The following is a 17,312-nucleotide window of genomic DNA, read 5'->3' on the forward strand; positions in this document are numbered from 1 at the left end:
GAAGGCCACTGTGCTCATTGGGACCTTCAAAGCAGCAGAAATGTTTCTGTACCCTTAATTTGTGCCTTGAGACAATCTTGTCTCTGAGGTCTACAGACAGTTCCTTTGCCTTCATGCTTGGTTTGTGTTCTGACATGCACTGTCACCTATGGGACCTTATATGTAGACAGGTGTGTGTCTTTCCAAATCATGTCCAATCAACTGAATTTACCCCAGGTGGACTCCAGTTAAGTTGTAGAAACATCTCAAGGATGATCAGTGGAAACAGGATGCACCTGAGCTCAATTTTGAGCTTCATGGCAAAGGCTGTGAATACTTATGTTCATGTGATACAAAGAGGAATGGGAAATAGTGCCAGGTGCACCAAGCTTGTGCACATCATATTCAAGAAGTATTGAGCAAAGGGTGTGAATACATATGTACATGTGATTTATTAGATTTTTATTTTTAATAAATTTGCAAAAATAAAATTAAAAAAAAGCTTTATCCACATTGTCATTATGGGGTATTGTGGGTAGAAATTTGACAGAAAAAAATGAATTTCATCCATTTTGGAATAAGGATGCAACATAACAAAATGTGGAAAAAGTGAAGCTCTATGAATACTTTGCAGATGCACTGTAGCACACATTCACATTAAAGACAGAAGTATGACTTTGCGCTTCAACAAAAAGTGTGTCATTTGTGTGATGCACAGTGTGTGAGAATCTTGAAAGCTTCACAGCAGATGTGGACTCAGGTGTACTTTCAGCTGAATGGGAAAATGTGTCCAAACCTTTGTCTGGTAGTGTACAAAGGCTGATAAACCACCACAGGATTAGAAAATATTATTATTAGCATGAACAGGACAGGAATATGGAAGCAAATCAATGCCATAAAGAAAGACACCAGAGGGCTGACTCAAATCTTGTGAGCTCTATACTACAAAATAAATGTACATGTAAATACACATATGTCTGTTAACCAAGTTGTTAACCAAGTTGTCACTGACATTTGATTAAACTAGAGAAAATCTAATCACATCTATCTTAGCAATATTTCCACCAAGTTTGAAGAAAATCCATCGAGTCATTTTTGAGTTACATTGTTCACAGTCACACACATACACACACACGCCACTGAAAACAACACCCTGCTTTGCCACTTCGCCAGCACACAGGGTAATAATAGATGTCAGCAATCAAATCAAAGGATTTGCCTCTTGAATATTCAGATTCCATATCCATGTTGCTCTGTTTCCACAAACTCAAGTCAATTTTTGTCAAGTCACAAAGTCAAAGACTGGTGCTTCAGATATGCTTGGTCACATTCAGACGGTGACATTCAGATCTGAACATAAGAGATGGATGACGAGTGGATTCTGTGCTTTAATCTGAAACCCTTAAAATAATATTAAAACTTTGAGGCAGGATTTCCTCCTTGATCCATATAATAATCCTAATCTGGACTAAAATGGATTTTTGGTCACTCCAGTGAGCTCAATATTGGAATTTGTTTTGGAGATTCAAACTAGTGTGGACTGTGAGCCACTGGCTGAGGTATGCACTCTACTCAGTGCCCTTCTAGGTGTAACATGTCGGACTTGGCTGAGCTGCTGCAGGTGTATGTTTCATCTGCAGCAGAACAAGAGTGAATCAAATATTCTAACGTCTGTTCTCGTTGGCTCTCATTCTTGTAAACACCCCCCTGCCCCCCAGTTAGGGGGAAAGTCTTGTGCCTCAGTGATAAAGTTTTATCTGTAACAGGGGGTGTTGGACAGGGCGTATCGCGGCCCTTTGACACGCATGCAGTCACAGTCATATTCAGGAAGGTCTTCAAACATCGGGTGTGATCCTGCAAATCATTGTGAAAGTGTTTTAACTTTCTTTTATAAATAACCTTCTCAGATATGTTCATATTCCAGAATGTAATCAAACAGAGTTATAAAAGCTATATTTATCAAGACTCCGAAATGACAAAAGCTAAATTACTCAAGGAAATTTTTCCTGCTGTTGTGTTGAAATATTTTACCAATTACAGCTTCATTTCTTAATACCAACCTGTTTCCTTTTAGTATTTGGCTTTAAATTATTAATTACAGGAAATTATTAATTACAGGAAATATAAATTGTTAATGTTAGTTTCACTTTTATGGGCAGCACGGTTGGCTTAGTGGTTAGCACTGTTGCCTCACAGCAAGAAGGTCATGGGATCGATTCCCACCTGTGGCCTTTCTGTGTGGAGTTTGCATGTTCTCCCCGTGTTTGTGTGTTTTTGAAAATCTGATATTTCACAGAGAATTAATATTCTGATACATTCTGGATTTATTGAGACAGTTTATATAAATCAGAAACACAAGTCTGAGTTAAAAAAAATTTAAAATCTAAAAACGAATCACAAAAAGATTATTTACTCTCCACAGATGAGTTATGGAAATATAACTTCATACTTTTGCTTTGTAGTTTCCAACTGTTAACACGAGTAATTGAAGTTAAATCAAGCTTTTCATTTCTTAAAGTGCATTTTGCAATCGTTTGTACAAAACACACACAAATGTTTGGATTTCCTTTTATTGTAAACTGTCCTATAAGTAAAAAAAAAAGCACAAATATTCAGATATGAAACTGCATTTTCATTGTCATGTCATAGTTTAATGACAGTGACAGGATTTGTTTAATTCAGCATGACGTCATTTCCAAAATGCAGTTTTCTTCATTCACAGTCGAGGTGAGAAACAGCTGACATAAAATACATTTAAGACCAAATATTCGACTCATACTTTGGAAATGTAGTTGTCTTTTTTGGCAATAAATTTAACACATTTAATATTTTTCAAAGTAGTGAATATTTGAATTAACTGTAACTGTAGCTCAGGTGGTGATTAAAGTAACCAAATGGTTGGTGGTTTTGATCCCTGAATCTTCTATCTCTATGTGACAAAGTGTTTTTGAGCAAGACACTGAAACCCAATTTACTCGTGGTCCCAATCCCTAATTAAATCAGAAAGTGTTAGCGACAGGAAAAGTATTTGGCTTTAAATCTGAAAGCACGTCAACCACACGTACAGACATTTAAAAAAAGATACAGAGAAACTACTTTAAATTGACGTAACATGTAAATTTTGACTAATAATATAATAATAAAGCCACTCAGTCTGTGGCATATTATGTTGAAGTATTTTTTTTCATATGTAATGCCAGTAATTTATTTCTGCTGTGATCCTACTAGGAAAAGTTTACAAAAGCAGGAACCTGTCGAGAAATTGTAAGGGGGAAAACAGGACTTACAGTTTGATTTCTGGTTCGGATGAGTCACTGATCTGAGCGTTGCCATTGGACTGGTGAAGCCCGACTGATGGCTCCTCACTTTTGATGTTTTCCTGAGCGCCGTCCTGGCTCTTGGTGCTCACAATCCTGCCACTTTGATAATTGTGGATGGATCCCGTCGTGCTGGATTCAGCCTGCCACAGAAAGCAGGAGCATCGAGTTTGCAGCTCTTTGTAGAAAGTGTTGAATCTCGGCGTGGACAGCCAAGAGCAACCCAGCAGGCTCTTGAATGCTGCTCGAAACTCTGGACTCCTGCAGTAGATGATGGGATTCAGACCGGAATTGATATAACCCAGCCAGTTTAACAGACGGAATATCCGCTCTGAAGGAACGCCTCTGTAAAACGCATTGATGATATTGGCAACGAAGAACGGCAGCCAGCACACAGTGAAGGTGCCCATGATGATGCCTAACGTCTTGAGGGCCTTGTGCTCTTTGACTAGTATTAGCCGCGATGGCCTCCGTTTGCCGGTCTTTCGGTAGCTGCTGCTGCCGGAGCTCATGCATGCTGATGGGAGAACATTGTTGGTGTCGGGACTGAGCTGCACTTCGGCCAGTTGCCACTTATTCTGGAAACGCTTCCGATTCTTATCTATAAGCTGTACCTGCCTGGTCGCTATTAGAAAGACTCTTGCATAGACGAATATCATTATCAGCAGTGGAATATAAAAAGACACTATCGACGAAATGATGGCAAAAGCCCTGGTGGTCACAAAGTCACAGCACGCAGTATCGTTGTAGCACTTCTGTGCTTCTTCATCATCCTCTGCGCGCCAATACCCTTGCATAATGGGTACAAAAGAAATCAAAGCAGACACGATCCACACCAGACAAACAATTAGCCTAGCACGCAACTTATTCAGAAGGATCTTGTATCGAAGCGGCCTAGTTATGGCTATGTAGCGATCCACCGCAATCACGCAGAGCGTCTCGATGCTGGCTGTTACACACAGCACGTCAACAGAAGTCCAGAACTCACAGAATGTGTCACTGAGCTGCCAGTTGCCCGTCACCACAATGGTGGCTCCCAGAGGCACCACTAGGACCCCCATGATGAGGTCTGCACACGCCAGGGACATGATGAAGATGTTGGTTGTGGTCTGTAGCTGTGATGTACGTGTTATGGCTACGATGACCAGCAGATTCCCCAACACGATGATCAGGATGATGAGCACCAATATGATAAGACTCCAGGGCCCCACCGCAGGGTGGTACGGTCCGGTTGCATTCATCACAACAGCACTCAAGTTGTTGTCCATTATTTACTGGCTCACCTTAAAACTGTGTTTTTAAAACTTGACATAAAAATATCAACATTTTTGCAGACTATAGCTGTTCTATACTTTGCTGTTACCGCTCACATTTCAGCACGAGCGAGTTCCCACGATTCCAAAGACTTTTGGTGATTCTTCTCTTCTTGGTAGCAACATGGTCTCTCAAAGGTTGGGGTCAAACAGTCTCCAGTGGCTGCAAGACCAGAAAACATCTGAGAAAGATATGAAGGTCACGTTAAAAACAAACAACAAACTTTCTGCAAAGAAAATTTGGCAGTGTCCAGTTAAATAAATCCAGTGGGAATAGAGAAGTTAGCAGGCTGTTGAGCTTTCATGAGCGATGCTCCAGTTGAAATATTGGAGATAAAGCAGTCGTGACGCTGAAGCAAGAACCACCAGAGTGCACCAGAGTGGCTGTCCACTCTTTCTTTTGCTCTCTCTCTCTCTCTCTCTCTCTCTCTCTCCTCTCTCTCTCTCTCTCTCTCTCTCTCTCTCTCTCTCTCTCTCTCTCTCTCTCTCTCTCTCTCTCTCTCTCTCTCTCTCTCTCCTCTCTCTCTCTCTCTCTCTCTCTCTCTCTCTCTCTCTCTCTCCTCTCTCTCCTCTCTCTCTCCATCTCTCTCTCTCTCTCTCTCTCTCTGGTTGCTTAAGCCTGTATTGGCTCTAATCAAACCCTGGCTGAAGACAGAGGGGAGGAGCTGAAAAGTGTGCCTGTGTGTCAGAGTCACAATGTTCTGGGATCAGAATGTCAATAGAACAAACACACACACACATCATGAACCCGGCCCTGAGGTAACAGCTTTGGCTGTAAAGCTCATTATTTAGTTATATTCTGATAATGAATTATTATGCAACACTTCTTAGAAAAACCTATGGGTTCTGTTGTTTTTGTTCAGCACTCCTTGTGGGAGGAGTCGTCCAGCCCCTCGTCGGAATTCCTTTGTCTGAGAAGTTGCTGAGAGACTGGCGCTTTGTTTGATCAAAATTTTTTCTAAACCTGTGAGACACATCGAAGTGGACATGGTTCGAAAAATTAAGCTGGTTTTCGGTGAAAATTTTAACGGCTGATGAGAGATTTTGAGGTGATACTGTCGCTTTAAGGACTTCCCACGGTGCGAGACGTCGTGCAGCGCTCTCAGGCACCGTCGTCAGCCTGTTTCAAGCTGAAAACCTCCACATTTCAGGCTCTATTGATCCAGGACGTCGTAAGAGAACAGAGAAGTTTCAGAAGAAGTCGGTTTCAGCATTTTATCCAGATATTCCACTGTTAAAGGAGATTTTTTTAATGAAAGACATGCGGACGGGTCCACGCGTCGGGACGCAGCCGGCGCGGTGCAGGAAAAACACCTCCGTGTTGATAACCATTTGTAAAATCCAGGCGGCTTTTGATGGCTTTCAGTGGAGTGAGTATATGAGAAATTGTTTAACAGCTGGACATGTTCCAACTTGTCCTTAAGGCTTCCAACGGAGGTGTTTTTCCTGTGGCGGAGCGTCGCGGCGGCTGCGAGCCGACGCTGCAATCCGTCCGCACGTCTTTCATTAAAAAAATCTCCTTTAACAGTGGAATATCCGGATAAATGCTGAAACCGACTTCTTCTGAAACTTCTCTGTTCTCGCACGACGTCCTGGATCAATAGAGCCTGAAATGTGGAGGTTTTCAGCTTGAAACAGGCTGACGACGGCGCCTGAGAGCGCTGCGCGACGTCTCGCACCGTGGGAAGTCCTTAAAGCGACAGTATCACCTCAAAATCTCTCATCAGCCATTAAAATTTTCACCGAAAACCAGCTTAATTTTTCAAACTGTGTCCACTTCGATGTGCCTCACAGGTTTAGAAAAAATTTTGATCAAACAAAGCGCCAGTCTCTCAGCAACTTCTCAGACAAAGGAATTCCAACGAGGGGCTGGACGACTCCTCCCACAAGGAGTGCTCACAGGCAAATGACGTCACCGACAGGCGTGGAAAAACTCACGCATGCGCACGAGGGTTCAAGCATGTCTGATGTAAAAACATATGAATGAAATCCATATAGTTTTTGAAAAAAATAAAAAGGACCTATACTTTATGGACAGCCCTCCTATTACTACTGAATGAATAATAACATGTAAGTAATAAATAGGTACATATAAAACAGGGCATGTCATGCATCATTTGACACTTCTGCAAAAACAGGTCACTTGCAGCATACCTTTTTATTTACTATTCATTATTACTTTATTTGTTGCTGGTCACCTAAATGTGTAAGTAAATATAGTTATGTGGCAACACAGTGCGTCACACATTGAGAGATATTAAACTTAAAAGCTGTTGTAGCAGGTTTATAAATTACAATGAGGAAGGCTGTTTATGTCTGAGTCTACCCCATAATGCAAACCAAAGATAAAGCTCCGGCTTGTTTAATTTATTTACATTACTTTTTTATTTTTATGTGTTTAAAAACAGCTTTTTATGACAATATATTATAGCCACATTAAGGGGAAAGAATGAGGAAGAAGAACATGTTATTTTGCATTTTGAGAACAGAGTCAGAATGTTGACAATAAAGTTGAAATACTATTTTGACAATATATTGAAAATAAACATGGCATTTCGAGATTAAAGTCAAACTTCTGAGCTTCGACAAAATGCTTCAAGGAAATGAACAGGTGAAATAATTACATTATTATGAAATAGTTTGATCCTCTATCCACACTAAACACACTTATTTCAGCTACGGGTTAGAGGGCCTGTCCCAGAGGTCACTGAGCAAGAGTCAGGGCCGTATCATTATTTGTAAATAAAATTATTACACATACAAGGACTGTGAAAATGCTGTGAAAATTTCACCCATTGAAAAAGAGAAGTCACCAAAAAACTGGAACGAGCAGCTGTATTTGTGCAACCTGAAAGTACTGCTAATTTACAGGTGATGGTTCCATCCCTGTTCAAAACACAATAAACCAGTTTAATCAAGATGTTTGATGATGATGTAGCAGAGCTCAGGAGGGCAAGACAAATTACTGAAGAAAAAAAATAATTAAAAACATCTAAATAAAATATCTCTGAAGAAAATCCTGAACAATTCAAAGGAGGTTAGTGAATTTTTCATACTTTATATAAGTCTGAACATAACCTGCTCCACACCAGGTTAAGTTTGCCACCTACGTATGTCAACATGGTTATCGAACCACATTAACCCACTAATCTCACTTCGTAGTACACCCCTCTAGTGCAGCAGATAACTGAAACAATCCTTCACTTGGTGATGCAAGCATCAGATTTGACATGAATGTTCTTCATAAATCAGTGTTTGAGGAAAAGTGCTGGCCACTTGAAAATCCAATATGGCGACCAGGCAGGGGTCAATGAAGAATTGCACAGGGGTCAAAATCTAAAAATGCTCCAATCATATTGAAAGCTATACCACATTATGTGTCTGGTCACAAAGATTGCAAAAAGGTATTGTTTGGATGATCTATGACTGAATGTTCTGGAGTTATGGGATAAAAACAGCAAGAATGGTGACAAAGGTCAATTTCAGTTTGTACAGTTGCCCCAATTTTGGTAAAATGTGGTGCAAATTATTGGTTGAACTAATAGGATTAATAAATGGAATAGTTTTGACTGTGTTGAATGCTTGGTTTGCAAAGTAAATGTCAAACAATGTTGACGTCCATTGGATTCTATGGCATGTGACAGATGTTACCCTGTAACGTGACAACTGAGCATGACACATGGTACAAACTATTCCTTTTTAAAACCCTATTAACTCAACCAATAATTTGCATCACATTTTACAAAAGTTGATGCAACTTTATCTTTTGATCCCTATACAAACTGAAACTGACCTTTGTCACCATTCTTGCTCTTTTTACCCCATAACTCCATAACAGTCAGACATAGATTGTCCAAACTATACCTTTTTGGAATATTTATGATCAGACAAATAATGTGTTATACTTTTCAATACGATTGGAGCATTTTTAGATTTTGACCCCTGTGTAATTCTTCATTGACCCCTACCTGGCCGCCATATTGGATTTTCAAGTGGCCAGCACTTTTTTCTCAAACACTGATTTATGAAGAACATTCATGCCAAATTTGATGCTTGCATCACCAAGTGAACAATTCTGGCCAGAAATCACACTTATCTGCTTCACTACTCTGGGCATGTTGTGAAAAGCATGACGGCATTGTAGGTGGTTCTCCAACCTGTAGATAATTCTTTTTTTTTTGGCCTCTGATGGTGGGATTGGCACTCCAACCACCGTAAACATAACCGCAGAGCTTGACACAAGAAAAGGAGATCTCGCTTCATCACTCCTTGGGAGTAACGCTGCTGCTACCTATTGGAGGAAGACCAACGTTAATGAAGAGGAAGGGAGAAGGACATTTTTCCTTGGAATACCACAAAAGACTGGAGAGCACCAAGGATCATGTCTCTGGAGGTTAGTGAGTGGTGCTAAGGGGTCATCCATGGCATGGTGCCACCCAGGTCCAATTAAGGTAGCTCATTTGGGTGGGCACCTGGGACATTCTGGGCTTGATTTACCAAGATCCCTGATAAGAAGTGTTAAACTGTGTGGGCAATCCAAGGGGGTGAGGACAGTTTTGCAAGTGATTTGCTGAGAGTAAATGCACAATTGATAGTGGGTGATAATGTGACACTAATGAGGATTTTGCATGCATTATTTACTTAATGTACAACCCCAATTCCAATGAAGTTGGGACGTTGTGTAAAATGTAAAAACACTTCAACCTCAATTGAATACACTACAAAGACAAGATATGTAATGTTCAAACTGATAAACTTTATTGTTTTGTGCAAATATTTGCTCATTTTGAAATGGATGCCTGCAACACGTTTCAGAAAAGCTGGAACAGTGGTATGTTTACCAATGTGTTACGTCACTTTTCCTTCTAACAACACTCAATAAGCATTTGGGAACTGAGGACACTAATTGTTGAAGCTTTGTAGGTGGAATTCTTTCCCATTCTTATGGACTGTAGATGATGGAATCCCTAAATTCTTTGCAATTGAACGTTGAGAAACATTGTTCTTAAACTGTTGGACTATTTTTTTTCATGCAATCGTTCACAAAGTGGTGATCCTCACCCCATCCACCGTAAAACCTGTGCCAAATCAACATGCAGGTACTCCTCAGATCTGCTGTGGTGACTCCGAGTGAAAACAAGGGAGCAGCCGAAGGGGCTTTTTCACGTTCCTTTCATCATAAACATAAAAGTGATCCAACTTGTCAAATAAGATAAGATGAAGTAGTCTGTCTTTGCAGGAGACACCCACAGCTGTAGAGAGCAGGAAATAAATGCCCTCGGTTTGACTTCAGCGTTCGAGGTTGTAAAACAAAATAACAGATTGCTATCTTGCTGTTGCACAAGCTGTTGTCCTGAAGAACAATCAGGCGAATGCCTTCCATGCGATTCACCTCAGATATCCAGCACGCTGCTCAGCTGAGTCTTATGCAGTTCCTTCTTTGGTCAGCTCAACAACTGCTCTGATTGCTCATGGTGTGTCTGTAGTTACTGTTGTGTTTATTCCCCAATCATTCACTTTGTCTTAATGACAGGAAAATCGAACAGAAGGGCACTCATTAGAGCACACAGCATACCTCCACCCCAGCACACAGTGTTCTGCCTCACACTGTTAAAACAATTATTTCAATTTACTCTGCATCAATAATTTATCACAGATTTTCCAGGGAGCATGTGTGTCTTCACCTGTCACACGTCTGTCCACTTCACAGCAGTAACTGTGCAGTGATATATTCGGCAGCTGTTGTGCTTTGAACATGATTACATACAACACATGAACATTGTTGTCATATAATTTGCCATATTTACTCATGTTTCAAGTTTCATTGCAGTTGTCATAAATCTGTTTGTGATATTCATGGACAGGATATCGAGGCGTAGTCGGGGGGAGGAGGGTCTTCAGTTTGGTGGACTCAGGGTCTCATCACTGCTTTTTGCAAGGTCTTTTTCACAAGTGAGGGGACAATAGAGCGTGAAACTGGCCGGTGAATCAGCACAGCAGGGACAGTGTTACATTCGCTCTACCATACCATACCGTAGCTGAGCCATAACGGCAAAATTCTCAATCTACTGATCAATCTTCGTTCCTACTCTCACCGTGGGTACAAAATGGGCTTCCTCAAGAGGGTGGCTGGTGTCTCCCTTCGAAATAGGGTGAGAAGCTCGGTCATTCATGAGGAGCTTGGGGTACAGCCACTGCTCCTTCACGTTAAAAGGAGCCAGCTGAGGTGGTTTGGGCATCTGGTAAGAATGCCTCCTGGGCACCTCCCTAGGGGGATCTTCCAGGCACATCCCACTGGGAGGGGACCCCAGGTAAGACCCAGAACTAGGTGAAGAGATTATATCTCCACACTGGGCCTGGGAATGCCTTGCTATCCTCCAGTCAGAGGTGGTTAATGTGGCCCAGGAAAGGAAAGTTTAGGGTCCCCTACTGGAGCGGTTGCCCCTTCGACGTGATCCCGGATAAGTGGTTGAAGATATACAGTATGTATGTATACTTAAAATGTTTATAACTGTCGACATGATCACATCTGTAGCGGTTTTCCCCTCACTGTAGTGAGTTTGGCACATCAGAAAAATAGCACACTAATAAAGCTAATGTGGTGCCATTTTTTTTTTTTTTTTTACCCCTTGCAACAGTATGCGTAGAACCAGTGAAGCCGTTGTGAAGGGGCTGTGACATCACAAAATCAGTGGGTGGGACCTGAGGACTGGAGGAAATCATACTATTTATGTGGAAAAGGCCATATAAGACCTAATATTTTTGAAGAATATTTATTTTATATGAATTATAACAGCACCAGAGAGTATTGATTATTTTTAGATATCAAGGGAACTAAATACAAGGAGATGCTGAGCAGCTTTCAGTAATAAGTGTCACCCTTCAAGCCTGTCACCCTTGAACTATAAACTGTGCATTTCTTTGGTATCATATACATGTTATCCATCCTTTTTCGCACTGGTTTGAGGAATAACTGGACCTCTTAAATTCTCTCTGCCACTTTGTCACTCTTTTCACGACATTCTGGGAGCATTTAAACAGGGAAAAGCAGACAAAAGCAAAACACTGTAGTTTTTTTTTTTTAGCTTGCAGACCAGGAGGCCCAGTCTGACAACATTTGTGTCAAAGAAGGTCGCCCCTGTGGAGCCAGCAGCTTGACAGCCACTGCAGAAGAAGGTGTCACTGCTGGAGCTGGAACTGGTCCTAGTATAATCCGGCACAGCAGCTGACGTAAGCTGTTTGTTGATGGCTGACCTGACAGCGTGTCACCATTACAGAGAAAGGACTGTACAGTGTATGTGGCAGTTGGCTGGGAATAATTCGTAATTCATTCTTAGACTCTCACGTACATATGTTCTCAATCTTAAAAGCACAAGACAAAGTACATGTGGTGAATCAGTAAGAATATGTGTTGAAGTGAAAAAATATTCAGATGATGAATAATAAATGTGTGCACAAAAGAAAATATACTGTACACATATGAGAAAATGAATACAGTATATTGAATGGGTTGATGAGTATGAAAATGATGTGACTCATGCGCTCTGTCCTTCACAGTCATTACATTGGGAGTTTTTGAACCAAAGTGTTTGACCACTTTCCTCCACTATCATCAAAACACCAAATAAAATATATTTTGTAAGAATGGTGCTCCATCCTTCCAGCAGAGTTTCAGATTGGCTTTTTACAACAGTTTGAGTTGTGCAGAATCAATGGTTAGGTGCACTGAAGCCATTCTGGTGGCACGTGATGGCCCAGCAGCTTACTGGCCCATTTAGGGCCATCTTGAGGATCTATGAAGCAGGGTCTGAAACCCTTGTATATGAGGTGTGTCCATCTCCACTTTGCCATTTAGAGGCTCCATAATCTGAGTACATTCTTTCCTTACCACTGCTGCCAATGTGCTGTGGGTAATCTAGACTTTACTCATGTATACTATTGGTCACATCACCACATGACTTCTAACCTTTGGGACTGGTCAAACATGAAGCTCAAGGCCATAACTGTTAAACTCAAACCAATATCTCCAATAGAGCCAATATCGAGTCATCATGGTTGTGGGTTAGTCAAGGATGAAGTGGGTTAGTCAAATTTGGACAGAATTACTCAAATGCCAAAGCCACACAAACCAATATATTATTGTCATTAAATCACAAATATGTGACATTGTGTGAAATGTAAATAAAACAGAATGCAATGATTTGCAAATCCTCTTCAATCTATATTCAATTGAATACACCAGAAAGACAAGATATTTAATGTTCAAACTAATAGACCAGGGGTGGCCAAGTTTGGTCCTCGAGAGCCACCTTCCTGACACTCTTAGTTGTCTCCCTGCTCCAACACACCTGAATCCAATGAAAGAGAGTCTTTCATTGGATTCAGGTGTGTTGGAGCAGGGAGACAACTAAGAGTGTCAGGAAGGTGGCTCTCGAGGACCGAACTTGGCCACCCCTGTAATAGACTTATTTGTTTTTGTGCAAATATTTGCTCATTTTGAAATGGATGTCTGCAGTACATTTCAAATAAGCTGGGACAGGGGCAACAAAAGACTGGGAAAGCTGATGAATGCTCAAAGAACACCTGTTACAAAGGTGAACAGGTTAATTGGAAACAGGTGAGTGTCATGATTGGGTATAAAGGAGAATCACCAAAAGGCTCAGCTGTTCACAAGCAAAGATGGGGTGAGGATAACCATTTTGTGAACAACTGCATGGAAAAAATAGTGCAACAGTTTAAGAACAATGTTTCTCAACATTCAATTGCAAGGAATTTAGGGATTCCATCATCTACAGTCCATAATATAATCAGAAGATTCAGAGAATCTGGAGAACTTAGAAGGAAAGGTGATGTAACACAGTAGTAAACATACCACTGTCCCAGCTTTTTTGAAACGTGTTGCAGGCATCCATTTCAAAATGAGCAAATATTTGCACAAAAACAAAGTTTATCAGTTTGAACATTAAATATCTTGTCTTTGTGGTGTATTCAGTTGAATATAGGTTGAAGAGGATTTGCCCATCATTGTATTCTGTTTTTATTTACATTTTACACAATGTCCCAACTTCACTGGAATTGCGGTTGTACATGTGATTTCTTCATTTTTTTTAAATGTGCAAAAATTTCAAAACACCTTTTTCATGTTGTCATTATGGGGTTCTGTGAGTGGAATTAAAGGATGAAATGGATTTAGTATATTTTTAATAAGGCTGTAATATAAAAAAAAGGAGAAAAAGTGATGTGCTGGGAATGTTTCCTGATGCACCGTGTGCGACACCTTGTTCTGTTCTCTGCATGTTGCAAGGTGAGTTGTGTGGCTGCATGCTTCATAAGAAGAAAAAAGTACTTGTGATGTACCAAACACACAACATTTGCTCAGTCTGTGATGCCAGGTTGTAATTCACCAGAGCTGTCACAAAGAATTAGCATGACTGTTTATCAATCTCCAAATAAACCCTGGGAATGTTTCTTAACTCTCTGTGGAAGCTTCAAAGACGATCATCTTTTATTGTAAAAACTCCAGATTTGTCTGTGTGGTGACTAACAGCCTGTAGTGTCTGTCTTTCTGCGGAAGCCATCTGGAATTTATAAGCTTACATTTCAATTAACAGCGTGAGCCATCTGGCCAGTTTTTGAAGTCCCATGCTTGGAAAAGTCCACACAGTCATTCTCTCGCTCACTGCCAATAAAGAAAGTCCAACGGCGTATTCAGAGGCTGCTCACATGTTTGTTTGACATCAGATGTGGGCGTTAAATAGAGTAGCTTCTTGAGATATTTGGATCTGTTAAAGTGTCTGTAATTATGTTTCACCAATGAGATGTTTTATGACTTTGTCTTCTCACACAGCAGTGGAACAGGATCCAGTGTCTAAACAACACAAAAAGGGGTTGCATTATTCCATAAGAATCAAATAACGCATGGTTCATGGTTTTGAAGACACTCAAAGTTCACAAGGCCTGTTGTTTAAGCCACGCTTTTAGTGGGCTGTGGGTTCTTTGACGTTCTCCGGACCAGAAGTTTACAAATGCCTTCTGTGAGTTTGTTTAGCAGCTTTATTTTCATCACACAGGAAATTCTCCATTAGCTGAAGGAGCTAATCATCTATAGAGGGAGGAGGGTAGAGTGGCTACAAGTAGAAAAAAAAAAATTAAATTCCTTAAGGGCAGATGTTGGTACTACTGTAAGTCATATGTCTTGTTCAATACAAATTTATGTGCATCCAGAATGTGATGAAATACACAGAAAATTCATTTGGCATGCATGCGCAGAGCGCATATTTTCCTTTTGCATGCATCTTGTGAAGGTTAAAGGCCAAAAGCTCTGATACAGCCAGCAGATGTGTTGTTATCTGCAGTCAGGAATCCATGCATATTTGGACAGTGATATGTTCTGTGTGTATTTTCTTCCTGTCTACACCAGCACAATGAAGATTAAATGAAACAATGAAATATCACATTAACAATTTACGAATTATGCCCATTTGTATACATCAGGTGAAATAAGTGTTCAATACTTATTTTACCCCTTCACCATTTTTTCTCAGTAAATATATTTCTAAAGGTGCTACTGATATAAAATGTTCACCAAATGAAAATCTGGAGAAAATCTAGGTTAAAAACCCATCTGTATTCTCTGGCCTTTCCACTCCCTTAATCTTTTCATTTCTTGTACCACTCTGTGATTTTGTTTGTCCCTTGCTGTTCATCTTTTAGTATTATTATGTTTATGATCCATTTTATGATTTTAGTTATTTTACTGTTTTATCTACATTTTGTACAGCACATTGGTCAAATGTGCTTTATAAATGAAATTTACTTCCTAAATGTCACTAACAACCCAAGTCAGCCATACATGCAAAGAAATCAAATTATAGATGTCCATGAATTAAGTTATGTTTAATAATGTGAAATGACAAAGGGAAAAAGATTTGAACACCTGAAGAAAGGACGGTGTAAAAAGGCATGGGAAACCAAACCACCAGCTGAAATCTATCAATAATTAGAATGCAATCCTGCTCGTCGGTGCAAATTAATATCAGCTGGTTCAGTCCCAACTGACAGCCTATTAACGTCATCTCATTAACAAGGTGTCACATCTCAGAATGGGTAAAATAAAAGACCTCTCTCAAGATTACCTTTTACAACCTTATTGTTGTAAAGCATACTGATGGCATCAGTTCCAGAAGGATTTCTAAACTTCTGAATTTTCCAGTGAGCACTGTTGGGGCCATAATCTGGAAGTGGAAAGGACATCATTTCACCATACACTGGCCATAACTAGGGATGGGCAATTATAAGATTTTATCACTATTGATACCATTATCGATTCCACTTATCGATCTGATTTCTTATGGATTCCCTCATCGTTACCTCTTGTGAAGTTTCTGTGTACAAAAAGTAGGCTTTACAGGTTTTCTATGTCAACAACATTTTATTGAGTCTTAAAGTGTTGTGTGGGCCGCTGAAGAGGAGGTACTGCTGGCCCACCACCACCAGAGGGCGCCCTGCTTGGAGTGCGGGCTCCAAGCACGAGAGGGCGCCAGACCCAGAGGAAGTGACAGCTGTCACTCATCACACCAGCTGTCACTCATCTACACCAGTACTTAAGCCGGACTGCAACTCCACCTCCCTGCCGAGAAATCGACTACCGAGAGGTAACTTCTCTGCTGACTCATATTGTTAAGTGAATTCGGTGTTCTTCAGATCCGTTGGCGGTGAGGGCCGTGTGGGATCCGGCTCGGTTCTGGACGGGCGTCTCCTATCCTCAAGCCTGCCCACACGTCACCCAACGTGTACTTGACTGTAGTTCCAAAGTGATTGTTGTCTGTATTCCGTTGTGCACAATTTACAACATTAAATTATTACTTTTGGCTTATCCATTGTCCGTTCATTAACGCCCCCTGTTGTGGGTCCGTGTACCTACACTTTCACAACACCGCTTATGCTACTGTATACGTTTGACCCATGCATGCGCAGATGTGTTGCGCACTTCGCTTATTGAAGGAAGAATGGATCGAAAATTGTACCTAGACATTCTTGATTAACCCTCAAGCGACCAAGCTATTTTAGCAACTAATATGACCCCATTGACTTTATATTGTAATATGTCTATATAAATGATTGTTTTAGGGTTCTTCATATTTAGTACACTCCCTAATATAGTTGCCCATCATCTAATGTAGTAAGGCATGGAATCTGATATTTATTTTTACCAAAAAGTAGGCAAAAAACACACACTGATTACCTTTTATTTCTTTGCATTTTGTTTCTTTGTATCAAAAATGAAATCAATACAGCATAAAAATTAGTTTTGTTGAGTACAATATGTATTACAATGTGGTAGGATAGTTATAGCATCACAGTATTCCATAACGATTCTATGTCAGGGTAGTCTGACATCTCAGTGATAAGATTTTCACTGTCTGATGCTGACTCATCTCCATCAATGGAGCTATTTTCATCTTCACACTGGGCATCAAGAATCAGTTTCAATGCTTGTGCAACTATAAATCTTGCTATCCTGGGTCTGTTGGCCATGCTTCCCTGCAAAACAGTAACATAATGATTAAAGTTGGCAAATTACAATACCAGCTGAAGCTACGTATAATGTCGAAAATCTCATAAATCTCCCTGGTGTCATACACAAGTTTGGGTTATAGTTGCTACACGGAGCAGCCAGTTCTTGCAAAATCTGTGAGCACAT

At 40.5% G+C, this 17,312-nt stretch overlaps 1 protein-coding gene across 3 annotated transcripts in view; it reads right to left on the reverse strand.

Annotated features, from left to right (window-relative positions):
- The window catches only part of adrb3a (adrenoceptor beta 3a), a 107,228-nt gene that overhangs the window by 48,810 nt on the left and 41,106 nt on the right, over positions 1–17,312 (reverse strand). Inside the window, exon 3 of one of the 3 annotated variants that reach the window (XM_034169945.1) lies at positions 3,267–4,791. In XM_034169945.1, coding sequence (XP_034025836.1) covers positions 3,267–4,564 — 1,298 coding nt within the window. In that variant the 5' untranslated portion in view covers positions 4,565–4,791. Of the gene's footprint in view, positions 1–3,266; positions 5,025–17,312 lie in introns of those variants that run through there. The other 2 variants (XM_034169944.1, XM_034169946.1) reach the window with 2 other exon arrangements.

Source organism: Thalassophryne amazonica, chromosome 5, assembly GCF_902500255.1.
Source record: "Thalassophryne amazonica chromosome 5, fThaAma1.1, whole genome shotgun sequence".
NCBI lineage: Eukaryota > Metazoa > Chordata > Actinopteri > Batrachoidiformes > Batrachoididae > Thalassophryne > Thalassophryne amazonica.